Here is a 21,476-nt window from a genome sequence, read left to right as displayed (position 1 = left end):
ACATATCAACGCACGTCACAGCCTCCTCAACTCTTGTGTCCAGCGTGTTTCGCGTGCGACGGGTGTCACGCCATTGTTAACGGAAGAGTGCGTGCAGCACCGAGGGCAGCACCGTTGCGTACGCACGACCTGCAGGAGGGTCTCGCACGTCACGTTGCTGAGCCAGTAGTGTGACTCGCTGGAGGAGCTGCAAGGTATCTCGCGTGCGAGTTGCCGCCTGACGCCACCGCGCCGCCGAGGCTCTTTCAGAGCCTTTCGTGCACCACAGCGATGGCGTCACGTACAGCTGGCTATGGACGAGGTACACCAGGAGGGTAAACGTCCGCTCTCCCATGTAGGTGGAGAAGGAAGCTGAGCAGCCGCCAACTGCCTCACTCATCGCACGCGGAGCTGCTCTCAGCGAGGCGAGCACGAATGCGGTGCACACGACGAGGCGGCCCTGCAGCTGTGATAGGTACGGGAGCCGCCGAAGCTCCACATCGAGAGGGAGGGAGGCGTCCATTGCACTGTTCTCTTGAAATATGTGAGAGGACAGAGGGGAGAAGGATCGATGGGGTGGAACGTGGGCGGCAGCGCTGGCATCCCTGGATGCGGCCGCGGCAAAGGGTGCAAGTGCTTCGCTTACCTGGTAGTCGTGACACCCCTCCAGTGCGCCGGTCAGCGGTGGCAGTGCCTTCTCGTAGTCGAGTGCCCACGGCAACACGTAGGCCACCGCCTCCGCTACGGGTAGGGAAGCTGCACCGCGCTGCCGCTGCTCGGCTTCGAGTGAGCGGCGGCATGCCCACATCGTAGTCTCCACAACAGCCACAGAGGACACGCCCTTCGAGTACGTTGGAGCGGCGCGGCCGCACAGCTGCTCCCAGAACCACTGCGTCGTCAGCTCCGCGAGATTCGCAGGGCTAGTACCGTGGGACCCCTGATATCTTGGCAGCAGGCGCCCTTCACTCCACTCCACCAGACAAGCGACTTTTGCCAGCTCTTCCAACACTGGCAGCGATATCGTGCAGAGCGTTGGGAGGGAAGCACAATTAGATGACAGAGGCCCTCGCGCAGCTGATCCACCTTTCTCATCGGCGGCTGTCCCACTGAACAGCGCTTCGCTACACCGGTCGCCCGCTGTACGCAGAAGATCCTCCGCAAAACTCTCCGCGGTGGTCGCTTGACAATAGAGCCACCAGGCCAGTGCGCGCCGTCGTTGCTGACGGGTTTCACAGACACGTGCCACGCTCGTCCCCCATGCAAGCATCACAACAGCGGTGAGTTCTACGTACTGGCCGAGGTGCAGCGACATCTTTATTGTGCAAGTAACTAAGGCAGCCATGAAGACTACGAACCAATACCGAGACCACATGCCGCATGAGAGCGCGTGTCGCAGACCAAGCCGGGCTGCCTCGAAGTCGTCGATTGCATTGCCTACCAGCCGAAGACGGTCCATGCAGCGTTGCACCGCGTGCGCAGCGACGGTGTTGCCGGAGTGCAGGGCCCATGCCACCTGCAGCCAGCCCTCCGACGCACGCGTGAGAGCCGCACTCTGAGCAGTCACGACGGCGTGCGTCACTTCAATAGAAGCAACCACTTCTCCGGCGCGGTGGGCCACTCGTGCAGTGCAAGCGAGTAGCAGCAGAATTATCGAGCACTCTTTCACGAAACTGAGCATCCAGGTACGGTGCAACACGTGGAGATGCTGTGCAGTGTCGCCGTTGGCACTGGCTTCTCGAGAGGTTGTCCACCACAACGTCCAGACAAGCTGAGCACCAAAGATGAAGAGGAAATTGCTTAGAACCGCCAAGGCGAGCGCAAAGCCAAATGCCCATGAGGCAACCAGGTCGAACGACGTTGCGTGTTTCGGCGACGCCGTGCCCGGTTGCGCCAAGGAGCTCCAGCGCGGCAACGGAAAGATACGAAGCAACTGCACAGGCAAACGTGAACTTGTCGTGCCTTCAGATGTGGAGACCTCACAGGAGTGGGAGGAAGGAAAGGAGGACGAGGCGACTACTGCATTCGATGCGTGCGGCAGTCCTTCACCGGTGACGTCGCGGCGAATAACTTCAGCAGCTCGCAGCACCACTCGTGTGGCGTCCGCATGCTGCAGAACGAGTAGCGTTTGAAGGGAGTTAGCGGAGACGCGGGTGGGGGCGGCATGGAGTGCTGCGCACAACACCCCTTTCACAAGTGCGTCGCGAACTGGCTTCCACCTGCCACCACCACCTGTGCTCGTTTCCGCGATGGCACTCATCTTTGCCTTCCCGGCCATGCGCGCGTCAACACTGGCAAAACTCGCCGTGACTCGCAGACGTGAGGAAACGACAGATTCAAGAATGTACGACTCCCGTTGCCACGGCCGTGCCTGGTGCGCGCGCAGATACACGCAGAGCTCACGCACAAAGGCGTGCAGGCGAAGGTAGAAGCGCACGCGGCGGTACACCGTGCGAATAACAGACGGGTGCGGCTCGGCAAGGCAGTGTGCGCTCTGCTCGAGGTTGGTGCTTGTGCGCTTGTCAGCCCCAGTGGCGGTACCGATGGCCCGTAAGAGAACCGCCATGGGGCCCTCTTTCATGTGTGCCAGTTGTGCCTCGCGATTGGCCAGCAGGGCTTGTAGGACTTTGTAGCCGCGCACGAACACCACTTCTTGCACTACCGGTGGCACTTTGACAACGGAGCGGAACTCCACGGATGCGACTGGCGAGGTGGCGGCGAAGCCCAAAGTCGAGTTGTCCAGCTGATCGGTGTGCCACAGCATGGTGCTCGTTGGGCTGTTCTCTTCATCGTCCTCGTCCCCGTCATCTGGCATGCGCCGGTGCTGGCACTGGATCGGCACTTCCGTGACGGTGCCGACACACTGCGTCGGTGACGATACGGCCGGGAAGTTGGAGCGTGATTGGTGCGGTGCGCGGTAGCAGGGCTGCTTCTCGGGAGTGGCAGGATGGACAGAGGGGCTATTGCTTCGTGTCATGGGTGCTCGTGCAGCTGCGGTGCTACCAGCAGTGTCATTACCCCATAAAAATGACCTGCGAGAGGGAGCTGAGGTGCTTTCCAAGGGCATCAGCAAGGTGTCCCAGTGAATTGCTTCACTGCTCCCTAGGACACCCACGTACACGAACCAGTAGCATAGCTGCGAAGCAAAGCGGCTCATGGCCTTGGTGGTCCGCGGCCCATCACATAGGCTGCGCTCGTTATGGGTGTCACCAGCCACACCGGTGCGCTCCTTCACCTGCACCCCTCCGTCGCTGTGGTCAGTGAACCCAACAAACGCAGCCACCTGCGACGGCGAAACAGGCATGATGCAGTTCTGGCGAGCCGCCAGGAAGGGTAGAATATGTCGGTGAAGCGACCACGTCGAGTCGGTGGTGCGCACGAAGAGCGTTGCGAAGAGTTGCCGTAGTTGGGCGTCACTGGAGTCTGGCAGGACCAGGGCTGATGCGGGCGGAATCTCGTGGACCAAGAAGGCAGGCTCGATAGAGCTGGCGGCCCGCAGTGAACAGGTCAGCCCGGGATGCAACTTGCAGCGATGCGCCGCGTGCACTTGCAATGGTGTGGACGTAGGCTGGACAGCACCGCACACGTTCCTTAGCGTTGCTGCAGAGATGGTTGGTGGGGTCGCGCTGCGAGTAGACGGCGCAGCAGAGGAGCGATTAAACGCAGATGATGGCATGGGCATAGCGCTGAGTGGCTCCACGTTTTCTCGCGACGCCAGCGAGGAGGGCAACCACGCGTACGTGGCAAAAGGCTCGTTGGCATGCCCCCCAAAGCCTGCGTCGGTGCTCGCGTGCCGCGGCCGTGGAATACAGGTGTTGGAGACGGTAGCAGAGGGTGCGTTAGCGATGTGGCGTGACGCAGAGGGCCGATGCTGCTGCTTAGCATTTGTCAGTGTGCTGGCACAACAACGTGTGTTAGGCGGCACCTGCGGGGGGCGCGTAGTGAGTCGAGAAACAGAGCGGGGTGTGGCTCGGCTGGGCGACCGCGACTTCTTCGACAGCGGCGTCGCCACAGATGAGGAGCGACGTGGATGCGCTATGGCCATCCTTCGTGTTGTTCTAGGGAGGGACGACATGCAGCGACGGGCCACGGGCACGGCGGTATTTATTCTCACGTGCACGCGAGGTGCATCGCTGCCGCGTGGAATAGCAGCTGGCGATCCATTCGTTCGTCGGTGCGGGGTGGCAAGGGTGCGGCATTCAGCCAGCACTCTCTGCTTAAGCGGCGTATTTTCTCGGCTCCCTCTCACCTTTGTCGCTACACTTCGAGGCGAGATCGATGTAGTGGCTGGCCGTGCCTGCAGCCGTCGAGAGAACTTCGTCAATGAAGAGTGTTGTGGCATACTTGCCAGGGCAGCGGGCCCGCGGCCAGCTGGGCGAAATCCCATGGTGGGGACATTCGCGGTGGACTGTGAGAGGAGATGCGGGTGCATGAGTCGCTGTTTCACCACACGGGCGGATAACAGAGCCAAAAAGGGCAGTGAAGCGCACCGTGCGAGGCTGCTGCCTGTAAAACCAAGTCGTCCAGCGGACCGGCAGAAGCGAGAAGCGGGGTATCACTATATATATAAATATATATGGGTGTGTGCATCAGGGAGATAATGGGCCCCTGCTAGCCAGGCCTTTGTGCGTCACCCCCTCCCTGCACACAACGTGGGTGTCGAGAGTGTCCGTGTAGGGAAATCCACTTGAATAGAAAATGAAGGCGGTGTAGTTGCAGTGTGGCGGCTTGCAAGTCCTCGGTTAGGCAGACGTCTGCAATGCGTGTGCGACCGTCTTCCCGCCCACGTACGTCGGTGTGTGACGACCTCGCAGAGCTGCCGGCGCACTGAAGACAGGCGCTGCGGATGCCGTACCACGAATAGGCAAGAGGGACACCACAGCACACACACACACACACACACACACACACACACACACACACACACACTGAAAGCGAGAGCGAACAACGCGTGCAAGAGACCAAGTCCCACGCAAGTATATTGTGAAACGAATCCCCGAACTGACAGACACACCACACAGGCACGTGCACGATGAATGCCCACACCTGGCGTGGATTCCGTGGCGATAGAAAGAGAGGAGAGGGGGAGATGACAGTGGGGGCACGTAGGAATTCAACTACATCACCTTGAACAGGCTGTATCAGTGCTGTGCGCATGCACATGCACGCACGGTAGCAGGGGGGGGGGAGGTAGAGGTGAAGGATACAGTCGGTATGTGGCTGCACCGTTCGCAGGCATGCAGCCGATCCTTCACCCACTACTTGACGCGTGTGCACCAACGCTCAAAGGTGCACAGGGGTAAGCAGAACACACGCGCATTGATTGATCCCCAAGTGCTGGGGCGTGAAGACAAACCCCAGGAAATCAATCTGAACCACAGAAGAGCAAGGAAAGATACGCACACGTAGTCAGTGATACGGCGCGCGTGAACGTGCGTACGCTCAAGTACGAGTTCCGCTGCAGCAACGCAGCCTGCCCATATTCTACTTTACATGTACCAGAAGTGATTAAGAGAGGGAGGGAGAAACAAACAGAACGCGAGCGAGCGAAGGAGAGACGTGAAGGAGGGGGAGGAGGGGTGGTCGTGGTGGTCCCTCCCTCTTCCCCATGAGCTGTGACGATGCCCTACCCGGAACGCTGAGCGGCAGCTTTGCGTTGCGCCGTCTGTTCACCCTCTCTCTTTTCTTTTTCATTACGTTGCAGCGGCGGCGGCGGCCTTGCGTCCATTTTTCCCTCTCTTCGTGCCAGTGGACTTTGCCGCTCCGCTGCCCCTCGCCCTCCCCCTTCCTGCCTTGGACTTTTGCTTGAGCCTCCGACTTGGCCAGAGTGGCAGGCTGCTGACACCACTGCTACGCTCCGTGAGAGAAATCTGTCGTTGTGATGACCTGCTCACCGTCGTCATGGCGTCCTCCTCGCACGTATCGCGGCCCTTCGTATTAACGAAGTTAGCAGCGATGCACCGATGAAGGCGCTGGGACTCCTCGGCCTGCCCGTGGCACATCTCCTGAAACGACACCGACTGATCGCCGCTGCACTCAGCAAACATGTTCGACGCCTTAACGCATAGTGCCACTACCATTGCGCGCCACCATGGGTCGAACACCATCGGCGTCAGACCGCCAGTGTCCTCCATAATGCGAGCTGCGCCGGCGCGGATCATGTGCGCCGGGTGAGGGGGTCCCACTGGCCGCCGAAGCCCCGGCACGAGCGGCAGCGGCGATCTGCAGTCTGCGTTACCCGTGGTGAGGAAGACAAACTCGCGCAGCAGCCGGCGCGACTCGCGTTCCCAGCGGTGTGAAACAGTTGCACTCGTCGAAGCTGCGCTGGGGTTCCGTGCGCCAACCGCCGGCAGTGTCGTACTGCTGGGCGAAAAGGTCATCCTTGCGTGTGGTCCTCCGCCTCCAGTACCGCTGCGGGTGGGCACCATGCAGTTCATCAGTGGCACAACGGCGTTCACATCCACCATGGGTACATCGCGTGAGTACGTGGCTAGGCGACCAAGCAGGTCGAGTGCCGTCGTGTCCGCCACCGGCTTCAGCAGCATGCGAGAGAAAGGTGCATTGTTATCCATGGTGTTTTTTAGCACGTGCGCGGCGGTGCGGGGGTGCAGCAGCACTCCATTCATGCACGCTGTGTACAAGGACGTCAGTCCAGAGGGTGCGCTGCCAGGGTCCTTGTAGGCAAAGTGAAAGGTTCCCTTCTGCAACGCGTGGACAACCATCGGATGTGTGTCGGTAGCGAGCTCGTAGAGCTTCTCGAGGCACCCCGCTGCCATCGACGGCAGCACCTCAAACTCAGGCACAACGACGTGATCGCTGTCGTCCGTGCATGCCGCGTACGTGAAGTCGTTCAGAATCTGCAACGCTGGCACATCAAGGAGAGAGAGGTCGGTAAGCGTGACTGAGTCCATCAAGGCTCCATCAGCAGGCGGACCCACCCCCCCGCCGCGATTGTTCATCGTGGGAAGCTGCGTTATGGACGTCGCAGTTTCGCTATCGCTGGCTAACGCCTCACCCGTGCCACGGTCGCAGAACTTCAGCCCGATCCTGTCGTTGAGACTCTGCAGCACCGGGGACATGTCCAGCCACACAGCGTCATCCATCACCACATACGGGTGCGCCACCGCCGCTGTAGCGCTGGGAATAAAGTCAAGCGGTGGCAGTGGTGCGAGTGGAGTGGCGCTACTAAGAGGCATCTCGGCGTTACGCTGCGACCCCGGGGACGACATCAACGGGTTGCCGTGCAGGTCCCTTGGTGAGCCGGCAAAGCTGTCCGTGTCGAGATACATGCTAGGTGACGACATCTCTGCGGCTGCCGCGGCAGCTTCTCCTTCCGTGGAGAACAAACGGGAGGAACTTCCAGACGGTGGTGTCACCGTCAACTTGATGGAAGCCGCAGCAGATCCCCGACGCTGACCGGCTCGTGGAACTTCGGAGTGCCGCTGCGGAGCCGCTAGAGACGGCGTCTCGTACGCAACAGTGACACTGGATGGGGGAGCCGTCGCCTCCAGCGTCCGCCTCGACTGGCCCCACTGCGTTGGCGATTCCTCCATCATCGAGACGTCCTCGCAGTTGTTCTTGGTGTCCCGCGTTGAGAGTGCCTCGCCGTCCTCGAATTCACCGTAGCCCACCGTGTTCACAACGGGACTCGACAACGTCGACGACAGCGTACTGAGTGCGGTCGGATGCGCGGCCGCTGCCGCTGCAGTCAGTACCGTGTTAGATGGGTCGCATCCGGCGGTGGTGATCATGGATATGGAGGTCTGCATGCGCACCAGCGAGCCGGTGGCGACGTCGTAGATGCCGGTGAGGTACGGCGGCAGCGACAGCACCGTAGGACGCGCGGCGCCGCGTCCACCGGCGTGAGTGCCAGGTTTGCTGTCTCCCTGCTCTGTGTCAGTACCGCGGCCACCCTTACCGCCACCACCGTCATTGCAACGCACGTTGCTACTCCTGCGTCGCCTGACGCCCTCCAGAGAGCTTCTGGAGAGGCTGGCGAAGTCCATCTTGTCCTGTTCGACGAAGGGTGCGTGCACAAGGATCTTGAGATAGCGCGCGAGCGCGTCGACGTTCCAGCGGAGGTGCATTGGTGAGTCGGAAGCAAGGAAGCCGAGCGATACCGCGTTGTTGAGGGCCGGCAGAATCCAGCAGTCGAAGAGGATGAACTTCCCGAGGCGGTGCTGCTCAATCGTGTGCAGGAGGCGTGGCAGCGAGGCAGCGGGCGCAGTTGCCTCGGGCATGGCCCTCCCGCTGGTGCCCGTCACGGGGACATCCACACTGCAGAAGGCGGGTGTGTGGGGCGCTCCCGACTCACCAGCGCCGCCGCGTCGGCGCAGACCAGCGTAGTAGCGCTGTCTGCACACCCGGAGGCAGTCCTCCGCAATGCGGCTCGGCGCATCTGCCGTCATGCCTCCTACAGGAGTAGTTGAGCTAGCACGAGTGCCGGGACGCCGCGGTCGATTATGATGGCTGTTGCCAGACGCCGCCGCCGCCGCCGCAGCCCGAGTGGCGCCAACGCTCTCGAGCATGTGCAGGTGTACGGTGGACACAAACTGAGTGAGAAGGACGGAGATGCCTTGCGGCAAGCGCGCCGCTGAGCGCTTGCCGTACAGGAACCCGAAAAAGCTGTTCAGAGCGTACAGTATGTCCTGGCAAATGAGGTCTTCCAGAGTGCCAAGTCGGTAGAGGAAGTCGCAGCGCGCCACCTCTTTGTTGGCGGCGGTGTTTGGGGCGGACGGCGCGCCTCCTGGCAGTCGGATTTGTTGGCGTTGGCTCCCTCGCGTCGCTGCAGTGTCAGTGCCGTTGAACGCGTCTTGTGCGGATGGGGATGGGGATGGCTGTAGAGCCGCCCACGCCGCATCGAGCTCAAGGGTGTTGACGTAGAGCTGAACATTCGGTCTGTGTAGCGACTCGAAGACACGGCGGCAGAGCTGCTTCAGCCAATTGCCGCCGTGTAGGCGGAGGTAGGTGGTGAGAACCACCAAAGGGCTGATGAAACTTGCAAAGGTGTCGGAGATGGGGGCCGGCGCGAGACTCGACGATGTAAACCTCCCAGATCCACGGTCGCCACGGCGGGCCTTCACGTCAGCCGGCAATACGCTCTGCCGCTTCTTGCGGCCGACACGGTCGGGTCGATCATCGCGCAGATGTAGCGGCTTCTGGTACACCTCCAGCAACGCCACCGCTTCTACAAGGGACTCGACAGGGTTGTACATCTGTGCGCGACCAGGCAAGTACGGCTGCGGCTGCGGCCGCGGCGGCAGGGAGAGCGACGGGTCATCTGCTCCAGTCGGGGAGAGGGCATTGCCGTGACGTGGCGAGGCCAGATGCGATCCCTCAACCTGGTACAACATTGTGTCTAACGGTGATCTACTGCCTGGGGAACTTCGGCTCACCCTCCTGAATACTCCCAGTCGATTGTTGAGTGGCTCTACTCGCGCCGCTGATAGCGGTGCCGTCGCGCTTGCGATCAGAGCTGGATCAAGTGGTACCTTGGCGTTCGCTGTCGTCACATCCACAAACCAGTAGGCAATTTCAAAGAGTGCGTTGATGTCGCGCTCCGTGACACGCTGCGGCTCTACGTCAATGTTGAGGACGCCGCTGGCGCCGGTGCCGGAGAGTTCGTCACTTGTAGAGGCGCCATCTTCCATCTTGGAGACACTAAGGTTGCGCCTTGTTGATTGTAGATCCTCTTTACCAGCCGTCGTCGTATCGCCCTCTCTAACCTGTGTGGCGTTAAAAGCGGCCGCAGTGGGGAAAGCGGGAGCCGTTGTCGAGGCTGGCGAAGGGCGCGTCGTGGCCATACCTGGCAGCTGAAACTGGTGCTGCCGCAGAAGCGCCATACGACTGATGAAGCGGTGCGCCGTCACCGTGTCTAGCGCGGCATCTGTCAGGAAGTCCAGCACTCGGCGCAGCATCGACAGGGTCGTGCGTGTGGAGCTTTGCTCGTAGGCCAGGATAATGCGCTCTGTCATCTCTTGGATGAGCATGAGCGGGCACGTGTGGCACCGCTCCTCCGTATTGCAGGTTGCGCTGCTCGAGGTGGTGAGTTGACGGGCTGCGTTCTGTAGAAACACAGACTCCCGCCTCGCCTCTACACAGAGCCGCGAGTGAGTGTGGGCGTGGGTGTAGAGCAACTGCAGCTCCACGAGCATGGCTGTGACTTGGGCGTAGTTGTAGCTGACGTCGTGTATGAAGAAGAAAGAGAATGGCGCCTTGTCCCAGCGATGGCGGTGCTCGTAGGCCTCCCGCCATGAGCCGTACTGACTAAGCAGCGGAAGGCCGACAAGATCAGCCACGGCGGTGGCAGCGGGCTGGTGTCCGTTGACGCTGCGGAGCTGGCCCCGTCGCGCCGCCTGGAACTGATCCACTGCCCGCTGCACTACCGCCGGAGGCGAGATGACGACAAAGAAAGGCGAGAAGCTCTCCAAAGTGCGTTGCAGCGCATCTTCCGGCACCGCGAGTGCGCTGCTGACGTGGGTGGGAGAGGCAAATGTGGCGCTTCCAGCGACGTCCGCGGAGGAAGGGCCAAGCGCGATAATTTCGAGTAGGCGCTGCCGCAGTTGCGTGGCGCGCTGACAGTGGTCGGCGGCTTCACGGTGCACCCAGGCCATGAGGCGGTTATCCATCAGCAGGGCCCATGTCTGGTGGTGCAGACGCAGCACCGCCTCTGGCAACCCGTGTGGATTCGTATCGAAAGTTTGGTTTGCCAGAGACGAGAAGTCGGGTCTCGAAAGCGTGAGGAGACTGGGGTTCTTGCTGTTCAGCGCGCGGTGCCTTGTGCGTTGCCCGTTGGCTGCGTCGCGCGCTTCCCATCGCCGGCGCTCGTGGTCGACCGTGCGCGTGCCGCTCGCGCTTTCGTCGTCATCATTGTCTGTATCCGAATTCAGCCACAGAAAACTAAAGAACTTCGTCGAGAAGACATCGTTGGTGTCGAAGAAGTCGTCTTTGCGCAGAACGGCGCCGTGGCCCAACCGTCGCGCACCGCTGCTGTGGACAGGGCGGCGGAAGCTGTGTGTTCTGGCTCCATGCCCGTCAACAGAGAAAGACATGTCCAGGCTGAAAAACTGATCAGCCGTGCCGCAGTCGCGAGGCGAGTCGCTTGTGCAGGGGTCTTCCGCACCTTCCAGGCCAACGTAGTGAGATTGGTGCCTTTTCGGGTTGGGTCTGTCACTGTCACCACCGCTAAGGCAGAATTCGGGGAGAACTGAGCTACCGTTCGGTTGGTAGCTCCCCTCCCTGTCGGTATCCACCGTCGACTCATCATAGTGGTCATCATCCTCTACGTTGTCACCAGCACCTTCGCTGCTGTTGCTGCTGCTGCTGCTTTCGCGCTGAAGGAGGATGGCCTGCCGTCGCATCGGATAGACGTTATGGGCAGTGGTGCTAGGGTCTTTCGCTATCGGTGGTGGGTAGGTGCAGCAGCCGAACTCCTTCAGGTAAAGATTGCGCCACTGAAACTCATTAGCGAGCGCAGTCCGAAAGGTGTGCTCATGGGACTCGCGGGACATCACCCACCGGTGGCGTGCGAGCGTGTCTGTGTGTGTGTGTGTGTGTGTGTGTGTGTCCTTCAGAGGGCAAGTGGTGCGTGATGGCAGTACGGATAGGCCTGCAGCAAGCGTCGAAAGAGAGGGAGAGGGTTGCCGGCGGATGTCCTTCAGAAATGCGCGCAGGCACGTACCAGGTGCGAAGGGGTGTTATTCAGTGGGGCTCTTCGGAATGGCACTCTGCCTGCCCCCTGTGCGACGGTGGTGGTGACGACACCGTCGCCTGATAGCGCACCGACGTCCTGCGACTACAATAAAGAGACTGAGGGGAATGAGGGGACGAAGAAGGGAGAGAGGTAGGAGATGCAGTTGCGCCTCACCCAGACGGAAGGGAGAAAGAGAGACAGAGGAGGGGACTTGCGTATTTCATTATGCGATAAGGCTGCAAAGTCACTGATGGCGCCACCTGCGAGTCAGGACGAGGTGGGGTGAAGGGAGGGGTGTCTGCCTGATGCGGAGGCTGCTGATGCCTTTCTCCTGCGCAGTCCAAACTTTGTGGCGGGAGGAGGATGAGTGTCGTTGAACGTTTTCTTTCTATGGCAGACTTTCCCCTTTGTCCGGACTGCAGTGCACTTCATGGAAGGGGGAGGGGCGTTGCTCAGAGGGAGAGAGGCGGTGAAAGCGAGAACCACATGCGTGTACAGCATCTCAGCTCTACCTTCCTCAGGAGTCATACGCCGCACTGTCTCGACTATACTCGCGATAGACTTCTCTTCGGAAGTTGAGAGAGTGATGCCGCATGAGGGAGTTGTAAAGGAGGAAACGATGGCAGCTAACAGCGTCCGCGACAATCAGTACCAAGAGGAGGAAAATCCATGAGACTCAACACACACACACACACACACACGAGCACACACACACGCACACACAGGCACACACGCGCACACAGAGCAGCTACAAAAATACCCATACACCACAACGCTCACCCACGCTTGCACGAGATCTGATAAGCGCGTGAGAGAGAGAGGAAAAGAGGAGGAGGAGGAGGGGGGATCGATGTAAGGGGGCGGAGGAAGGGCCCAGCGCACACAGAGAGAGAGCGGAGGAGGGATGCGTGAGAGGCACCGTGCCCACCTAAAAAACAAACAAACAAACAAAAAAAGGCGCAGTAAAGAGTGACCCATCAAACAAAAGACATACACAAGTGCAGTGCGGGTCAGGGGTGGGGTGGGGGTGGGGGAGAGAGGAGGGCACACCAAATGCCTCAACGCACAGGACAAAGAGAGACGTGGACGTCGACGCGGGTTGTTAGGGATGAAGGCAAGAGAAGAGAGTAGGTGTGCGCGAGCAACCACCACCACCACACGAAGGCCTGGGGGCAGGGGAAAGAGATACACAGAGGGTACACGTACATACATCACAACGCGGTAGCAGAGCAGACCTGTCGCTTTCAAAGGTGAAAACGAGGGAAGGAGGGGTGGGTGGTGAGCAGACAAAGTGCAACCGAAAGAGAGGGAAGACAGAGGGAGGGAGTGACGTGGTTAAAGGTGGCAAGAATGGCAGGAGTCGATGAAAGAAGAGGAGAGGATCAAGCGATGAACGACAGGGGGTCCGCGATTCATAGGAGAAGCAGCCAAAGCAACAAGGCATAGAGCATGACACAGGTATTCTCACACCCTTGCTCCCATTGGCTCACATATTGTCCTTCCCTTTCTTTTTACTCGCACCATGACCGTTTCGCTGCCGGCACACGTCAGGAGTGCACCGCCCCTCGCATCTCTGTCGTGCGTCGCCGACTAGCGAACGAGCTTTGAGCAGGTGGAGAGCAGCACCCAGGCAAGGGCCACGAAAAGGAGGCAGTACACCGCCAGCTGCAGCACATCTGCGTTGAAGCGCTCCGGCTTCAGCCCGATGTTTGTGAGGTACTGCACACACATGATCGGGATGCTCTCCGACGACTTATTGCCCGTTTCGTCGGTCGGGGAGAAGACGCAGTGCTGGCCGTTGAGCTCGTTCACTATGAGCGACTCAAAAGCGAGGAAGAAAGGCGAAATGGACTTGAAGGCGCGCAGGGCTAACGGGATCGTCTCGGCTTGCACTAGCGCCCCACCAAAGACGAAGTTCCACAAGATGAAGACGCTGCTGAGCAGTACAGCGGTGCCAAAAGTGCCGCTGACAATGCCGATGCACAGGATTATCATCGTGATGGAAATGGAGAACAGTGCAATGATGAGGATAAAGTAAAAGAAGTGCAGACCAGCGTCGACGCGGAAGCCCATGGGGAAGTAAATGATTGAGGTGAGCGCCATGGCGGGGATAATGCGAAGCGGGATAATGTCGACAGCCATTTTGGAGATGAGGTACGGCCATGTGGTATAGAAGCCGTTCTCCCGCTCCACGTTGAACAGCTTCCGCTCGGGGATAAGCTGCTCGAGGCAGCTAAGAGACACGAAGGAGGTGACGAGAAGTAGAAACGACACGGAGCCGGCACGGTTCAGCGACCCGGGAAGATCGAGTGCCTGCTCGCGGTAGAGGACGCACATGAGCATCGCAAGGCACGCCACCACGGCCGCGTGGCACACCACCAGGTGGAAGGAGCCAAAGAGACATGTAATGGAGCGGGACACGAGCAGGTGCAGCTGCTCATACACGTTCGCATAGTACATGCGGAAGCTAAAAGTGAGGTTGAGTATGTCGGCCCCACTCACCTGCTCATCGTCGTCGTCGAGAGCTGTGAAGTTGTGGGGCAGTAACGGCGGGTGCGAGTTTGGTGCCACGGGACTGCGGCACGGTGGCACCTGCGTACGGGCCGAAGTCACTGCAGACCGGTCTGCCGAGGTGCTCCTGTAAAGCATATTCGTGGTGTCAGTGATATCGAGCGCGGCCGCCTCCTGCAGCTCCGTGCGCACGGCGTCGTCGAGCATCTCCTCGACTTTCATGAGGTACTCGGCCTGGTTGTTGTGTAACTCCTTCCTCGGGACCTCTCGCGTGTTACCGAAGGCCGCCGTGACGCGCTGCTCAAACGTCGCAGCAGCTGCTGCGGCGGGGCCACAGTAGATGCTCATTCCCTGTGATAGCAGCAGCACTTTGTCAAAAAGCTCGTAGATTTCCTGAGAGGGCTGATGGATGCTGAAGATAACGATGGGCCGGAATGCGAAGTAGTGCGTGGCATATACGCCCATCACTGAGTCCTTCGCCAGCTCCACCACCGTCTCTATCACGTGCTTCGCACTCACTGCGTCCAACCCACTCGTCGGCTCGTCAAGGTACAGAATGCGCGGATTCGCCAGCAATTCCACCGCGATAGACACGCGACGCTTCTCACCACCGCTGATGCCGCGTGTCCTTTCGTCGCCAATGAGCGTCTGCGCGCAGTGCTGCAGCCTCAGCGTCTCGATGATGTGCTTCACGATGTGACGCACAGTGCTGGGTGAGAGCGCCCTTGGCAGTTTTAGACGTGCGGCGTAGAGGATCGTCTGCTCCACAGTTAAGGACGGCAGCAGTGTGTCCTCCTGGGAGACGTAGCCGATGATGCTGCGGTATTGTGCTGTACGGGCACCCGTAGTGGTGACTGGCGTGCCGTTCAGGGAAATTGTGCCGCCAACTACTCCAGACTTTGCGCGGGCTGAGAGCAGGTCCAGCAGCGTGGTTTTGCCGGCACCGGAAGGTCCCATGATAGCCAATACCTCTCCCGAGTGCACAGTGAAGCTGATGCGGTGAAGCACCGTGCGTTGTGAGCCTTCTTCCACAGTCCCCAGCCAAGGTGCTTTCAAGGTGTACTGCAGCTCTGAAACCTGCAGCTTCAGTGGCGTGGCAGCGAGTCGGCGCACCTTCTCAATGCGCGCGCACTCCTGCGGCGTCAAGGCTCGCGCCTGCTCATACACGCTCGCACGAAGAGAGGAGGTGCTCTCAGAGCGACGGCTGTTGCGGGAAGATCCCCGTGGAATATAACTCCAGTGCTCGGCGCGCGGTGCTGGCGAGTCGTACAGCAATGATGACTGCTCGTGTCCGCTGGCGGGGCTACTCACGCTGTTGTTCAGATGCACGTGGGTCTCATTCACGAGAGCTGGGCCGCCACCTTCGTTGTGACCGTCGTTGGGGTCGCTGTGCGGGGTATTCATGTGGAAGGTGACGAGGAACTCCTTGGCACGCTGGCTGGAGATACTGCAGGTGTAGTAATAGTGAATCCCAACCGCGCTCGCCACGAGCAGCACCAGCAGGGCAAGAAGGATACCGAGATTCTGCTTCGCCAGGACGGAAGCACCGCCGCCGCCGTCGTCGTCCGACGGGCCACCAGGGAAGCGGTCGGCGTCGACGCACTCAGAGGCGTAGCAGCTCGCCTGGAACACCAGCGAGAGATCGGACAGCGTCAGCTCGCAGCTTGAGCTGCTCTGCCCGCAGGTAAAGCGGATGCTGTTCCTGATCGATGGAAGGATTTGGTCATTCAACGCCGCTGTCGTCGAGCATATCGGTTCATACTGCGCTGGTGGGTCCTCGGCGCAGGCGCACTGCGTCTTCTTGCATTCGTATATGATGGTGTCCTCCGGGTTCGAGATGGCTTGCATACCGATGATCATCAATAAGATATACAGCAGCACCGTGGCGGTGATCATAGAGGCCAGAGTCACAGAGGTGAACTTGGTGCGGGATGGCCCGAGGAGCTTCGTGAAGGCACCGAGAAGCGCGAGCAACGCGCACTCCATGATGAGCACAATCTGTCCGGTGGTGCGTGTTATGCGGAAAAAGCGCTGCCACAGCGTGTTCCTGTTGGTGTTGCTCGGATCAGGGTCCCTCTTACCGTACTTGAGCGAGCACTGGTCCGCTCTGCAGCGGAAGAAAGGATCGAGGTAGCTCTGGTTCGGCTCCATGCGATAGATGGCCATGTTGCACACGCCTTGGTCACCCCTCCTGAAGGCGGTGCCGTCTGATGTGGAGCAGTTGAGCATGATCTCTGCAGTGATATTGCGGCCGCCACCCATGAGCCGAATGAAGAATTCGTTGTTTAGCTTGCACTGGAACTGTTTGTTGTCGCTACGGATGACCATGCTGCTGTCGCACTCCGCAGAGCTGCCAGCGTACTGCCTGCACGCCACATTGTTTTGACACAACTGACAGCTGAGGCCAGCGAAGTCCTTCTCGTCGCAGTGTTCGCATAACTTGTTCTTCGGGTTGACGGGCGACACGCGGTGCGGTCCTGTGCCGCCGATCGAGTTGGGGCACTGCCTCTGTGAGCAGTTCGCTGAGGTGTAGTAGAGGGGGCAGATGCAGTGGTCGCCAACAAGGGTGCCCCCGTTGAGGCACGTGATTGGCTCTGCCTGTGAGCTGGAAGGGCCGAGCAGAAGATCCGCATTGTCCCACATCGCCAGGTCCACCTGGTGAGCTTTCGTGGTAGAAGTGAGAGGGAGGAGGAGGAAAGCAGCCATGAGAGCAGCGACTGCTCTGAGCACAGCGGCGCGGTGCTGGCGCGGCACAGCATTGGGCGCTGTCTTCCGCGATGGCGCCATCATGTCGCTCTCCCAACGTACGTACCTATGCAACTCGCCAGGTACGAGGCGTTCAAGGATGTGAAGTGACGACCACAGTCGCCACTAAACGAGGAAACCTGAAAGGTGAGTCAGGCGCAAGAGACGAAGAAGTGGGGCAGAGTGCTGCTCTGCAGGCGATGTCCGTGACTGCCCTCCAAAGTGCGTTAGTGTGATGTGCTTAGCGGTGTATGCGCCTGTAGAGTGTGAGCGTGTGGATGAAGCGAGTGGCGGCCTTTTGTATGCACTCTGGACTACGTAGGGGAGGAAGAAGTGCAGCGGCGCGCAAGGCTACGCATAAAGACGAAAAATAAGACGGTGTGTCTCGATGGACGGCACAAGAAGGCGCAGCGGTACCAGCCAAGAGCAATATCAGCAGTGACGGGGAGGGGGGGGGGCCAGTCGACGCAGCACGAGCAACAGGAGCAAGAGAAGGCGGGAGGGAGAACAGACAGGGTTAGAGATGGTTCAAAGCCCGAGGAATTGCAACAGGCACAGAGGGGGACAGGGAGGAGGGTGACAACACGACGAGTCAACACCACAGCAAGGGACAATAGAAAGCAACCGAGACGGAAAAAAGGGTCGTGGAAAGGGAGGGAGGAGGTAAAAGCTGAAAAGAAAATTCGGGGTAGGCCAACACCACACGACGTGCGCGCGTGTGTGTGTCTGTCAGCGTAGGTGTTAAGAGCCGGGAGGCACAGAGAAACAGGGAGAGAGAAAGAATGCCTCACACAGTTACGAGTGGGTCTAGCTGTGGATGTATGTGAGTGCCTTATTTGTATGAGTGCGCCGGGGATTGCGTGCGTGTGCGCAGAGGTGTCCGTGAGCGGATCCTCTTGCGTGTGGGAGAGTCAGATGCTCGTAGGAGGAAGAAACGAAAGAAGCAGTGTGTGTCTAGGTGGGTGGGGGTAGGGCGTAGCGTCAATCAGAGAAGCTGTAGATCGATACAGAAGGTGGAGAACAAGAGAGGATTCGACAAGCCTATTGAATGTCCCCTGTCTTTTGCTTACTCCTTAGCACAACTTGGCCCGTTCTTTGTGTTCTTGGCGTTTGAATGGTGTGGCGCTGTGGGTGGCGCGTCAGAGATGTGACGACTTTTCCACACGGCACGTGCGCGTGTGGGTACCGTAGCGAGGCATTCGACGCGAGTGCGGTCGAATTAAGCGAGAGCCAAGGAGGTTCGCCGAGGCAACGTTGGCGATGACCAGGGCATTTCGGGGGAGAGAGGAGAGAGGGGGAAGGGGACATGAGGGTGACGCGTTTGAGAAAGAAGGGAGGTGTGGAAGAAGAAAACGAGATGCATGAGGGATGTGGAGAGAGAAGGAGGTGCGGCCTGACGGAGTGAAGTGAATCACGGTTAGCACCGCAGTGAATGCACCTCCGGCCTCCATTCCGCACTCTCCTTCCCCTTTCCATCGGCTGGTGCTGCACGCATGCCTTTCTCCCCCTTTTGGTTTTCCTAACGAGAACGCTCGTTCGACGCGAAGAGGGTTGGCTGAAGCTACAACCCGCCCACTGACGTGATACTCGTCTACAGGCCAAAGAACGGGGTGAGAGAAGACGACGACACAGGACCGGAAAAAGTGGTGGAGGAAGAGAGAGAGGGGGGGGGTTGAAGGGTGGAGGAGCTGTCGTTGCTGCACCTCCTTCCCTTCCTCCGACGCAGCTTTGTTCGTCTGTAGCGCGTTTCTTGTTGTTTTTATTCCTTGTGCCTACCACACATGCACACACCTACACCTACACACGCGCACGGACATCATAGCCCTTACTTCCATGGTGCCCTCGTAGCCCTCACTTCCTCGCTGTCCCTCTGTTTCTCGCTCACACTCCACCTTTTCGCCACTCTAACGTACACCGAGCAACTTAGCACGCCTCTTCAATGCAGCTCAAGGCCGAGCTGTACCCAGGAGGGAAGAGGTGAGGGAGGCCATGAAGAAGCGAGAGGAGGGTTTCTGAGATGACTGGATGAGTAGAGGAAAGAGAGCGCGAGGCAGAAGACGAGAAGGAGGGAGTAGGGGAGGGGTGGACCGGTAGACAGGGATAAGATGAAGACGACATAGGCAACACAGAAGAGGGGAGCAGCTCGCACCCAGACACACGAGAAAGTACGAATGTTTTGTTGTCGAACAGGCGAGGGGGTGGGGTGTTGGTGGTGAAGGATGAGAAGGGGTAGAGAGTAGAGGTGTCCGTCCTGGTTCTACGGCTTCGCCATGCGCACACACCCACGCACGGTGGCAGAGGGCTTTGCGCTGCTCCTTTAGCACAACATCCCTGTCCCTGTGCTTCGTCCACACCTCAGACAGCCGCTCCCTTCACTTGTTCAGTTTACTAGCGAACACTACACCATGTCACCGTTGTGTTAGTAGCGGGTGGACGGCGCATCGGCATGTGCGTCTTCGCGTGTCTGTGGCTGCATACGCTAGAGTCGGCAGGCACCAGCATACGGTCGGCAGCACTCACAGACTGACAGCACATAACCTCCACAGGCGTCCTCACCGGTGCAGACACATACGCAGATTTGATTCCCATACTACCAACTCTCCCCAGCTTACCCGTCATGAGTGGCTGCTGGGCGATGCTACTGGTGGCGCTACCACGATTGAAACCCCTGCACAGCCAACTTCTCTGTCTTGTGCGCTTTTCGGTGTAGAATAAAAAGCGTCTCGAAGCAGCGCAGACACACCCGCGCACGCACTTGTGCGATGGCAAGACGAGGCGTGAGCGAGGGGAGAGGGGAAGGGGTCGATACATGGGTCGTACGACGGGGAAAAACAGAAGAGAAACACATGGAAACAGAGAAGAGAGCGTGCAATTTCCTATGCAAAGCAAAGCGAGAGAAAAGACGAGTAATCACAAGCGCCAGCGCTTCCCTCATCAAGTGCGAGCCCAGTGTAAAAGAATGGCTGCAGAGAGGCTGAAAAGTAAAGCACTTGGGGGGTGCACATACACATTCACCAGATTCTTCACCAGCCGCGGTGATACAGGTGCTCGGGGTTGCCGGTAAGCTTATAGGTGATGTGGCGAAAAAAGTCCTGACGGTCGCTACCCCAGAAGAGATCGCGGCGCTCCTCCGGCGTCATAGTGCGGAAGTCGCCGATCGACGGGTTGTTATTGATGCGCACAAACGCGAGCTCACGCATGTACTGCAGGTCATCAAAGCCCCAGTTGCGCGCCTCAGTGCGCACGGCAAACTCGAGCGGGTCGCTATCGAGGTACTCAATATCAATCGGCGGGGACGTGAGAGGGAAGTGAAATTGACGGATTTGCTCAACCGCCGGCATCGCTGTGAAGGCCGAAATGCGGGACGTGAAGCGACGCATCATTGCGATGATTCCTTATCTCTTCTAGTGTGTGTGTGTGCGTGTGTATTGATTTGAGCAGAGAAGACGATCGGGGAGGGGGGAATCAGGGCGTTAGACTTACAGTACACTTAAACCGTCTCAAGTATGATGGGAGAACGAAGGAGTAGGAGGTGCTTGTGCAGGCGAGTGGGACTGTGATCGCACGTCAGGCGAATAAGATACGAAAGTGACGATACACAATACAGTGGAAGGCATGAGTAAGTTAGGTGTTACAGGTGCAAGGAGAGCAGAGGAGATGCCAAAGAGCGCAAGAGAGGGGAGGAAAAAAGCACGTCGACTCTTGGTAGGGAAAGGGAGGCACGCAGTTTCTCTGTCAGGCAGTGGTAAGGCAGTGTGTGCATGCACGCCTAAGCGGCGCTCCGCTTGCCAGTCTTTCGGCGATATAGTCGATGAGAGAGGTGGGTAGGAGCAGCGCGGAGCGCAAGATTCTTGCCGAAGTATAGCAGATACGCATGGTGGGTGGGTCGCCACCGCCACCTCCACGGCAGCAGCAGCGGCAGTGTCTGCCCCCGACCCTCCTTTCACGTTCTTCCTTATAATCATGAAAGCTTGTCCACGTTGTCCTTGTAGCGCTCTGCCGTATTTTCTTTTTCTTTTCATATTTGCCAAATTTTTCCCAACCCTTCGCTTCGTGAGCCTTCTTTTCCTGCCCAATCGGCCTCTCCGTCGCCTCTCGGTGCAGGCCGAGAAGCAACACAGCCCCGGAGGCACTAGTCGCACTCTCAGCTTCTATAGTTACGCACACATACGCCGGCACACGTAGAAATCCTACCGCCTCTGTGCGCGTCCAAGGACTCCGCAATAACCCTTTTTACCTCGGCACCTTTCATTTCTTCTCTGTCTTGATCCACGCCCTTCCATTTTCTCGCGCGCCGGTGCGTCCCTAGGTGTACAAGCAAGGAACGTGTGTACTTGAGGTAGTTGGGCACCTGTTTGGCGAGGAATGCGAGGGCACCTGGAACGGTGGGAGGAGGAGGAGGATAGACAGATGAGGGTTGCACGTGAGCAGAGAGTGCGACGAGGGAAGAGAGCGGGGGGATCTGCGGGTCACGCGCATTATGCGTGTGTGCGCGCCCGGGTGAGGTGAGAGGCGAGGTGTGCAACTGTGCCGCCGGCCGAGTCGCCGAGGA

At 59.2% G+C, this 21,476-nt stretch overlaps 4 protein-coding genes across 4 annotated transcripts; all 4 read right to left on the bottom strand.

The window, feature by feature from the left end:
* Positions 1-76: 76 nt before the first annotated feature.
* On the bottom strand, positions 77-4,408 carry LBRM_23_0440 (hypothetical protein, unknown function; the record flags this gene model as incomplete). The annotated part of the gene is made up of 1 exon (XM_001565066.2): positions 77-4,408. The coding sequence occupies one exon, from the start codon at positions 4,406-4,408 to the stop codon at positions 77-79; it is 4,332 nt and encodes a 1,443-aa protein (XP_001565116.2).
* Positions 4,409-5,669: 1,261 nt separating this feature from the next.
* On the bottom strand, positions 5,670-11,486 carry LBRM_23_0430 (conserved hypothetical protein; the record flags this gene model as incomplete). The annotated part of the gene is made up of 1 exon (XM_001565065.2): positions 5,670-11,486. One exon carries the CDS (start codon positions 11,484-11,486, stop codon positions 5,670-5,672), a length of 5,817 nt encoding a protein of 1,938 aa, XP_001565115.2.
* A 1,772-nt stretch (positions 11,487-13,258) lies between these two features.
* LBRM_23_0420 (ABC transporter-like protein) lies at positions 13,259-16,969 on the bottom strand (the record flags this gene model as incomplete). Its single annotated transcript, XM_001565064.2, has 1 exon — positions 13,259-16,969. One exon carries the CDS (start codon positions 16,967-16,969, stop codon positions 13,259-13,261), a length of 3,711 nt encoding a protein of 1,236 aa, XP_001565114.2.
* Positions 16,970-19,947: 2,978 nt separating this feature from the next.
* On the bottom strand, positions 19,948-20,307 carry LBRM_23_0410 (putative cytochrome c oxidase subunit 10; the record flags this gene model as incomplete). Its single annotated transcript, XM_001565063.1, has 1 exon — positions 19,948-20,307. One exon carries the CDS (start codon positions 20,305-20,307, stop codon positions 19,948-19,950), a length of 360 nt encoding a protein of 119 aa, XP_001565113.1.
* Positions 20,308-21,476: the final 1,169 nt, after the last annotated feature.

The sequence above is a fragment of the Leishmania braziliensis genome, chromosome 23, assembly GCF_000002845.2.
Source record: "Leishmania braziliensis MHOM/BR/75/M2904 complete genome, chromosome 23".
NCBI lineage: Eukaryota > Euglenozoa > Kinetoplastea > Trypanosomatida > Trypanosomatidae > Leishmania > Leishmania braziliensis.
Note: the sequence above shows the minus strand (reverse complement) of the source record. Positions and strands in the feature narration are given on the sequence as shown.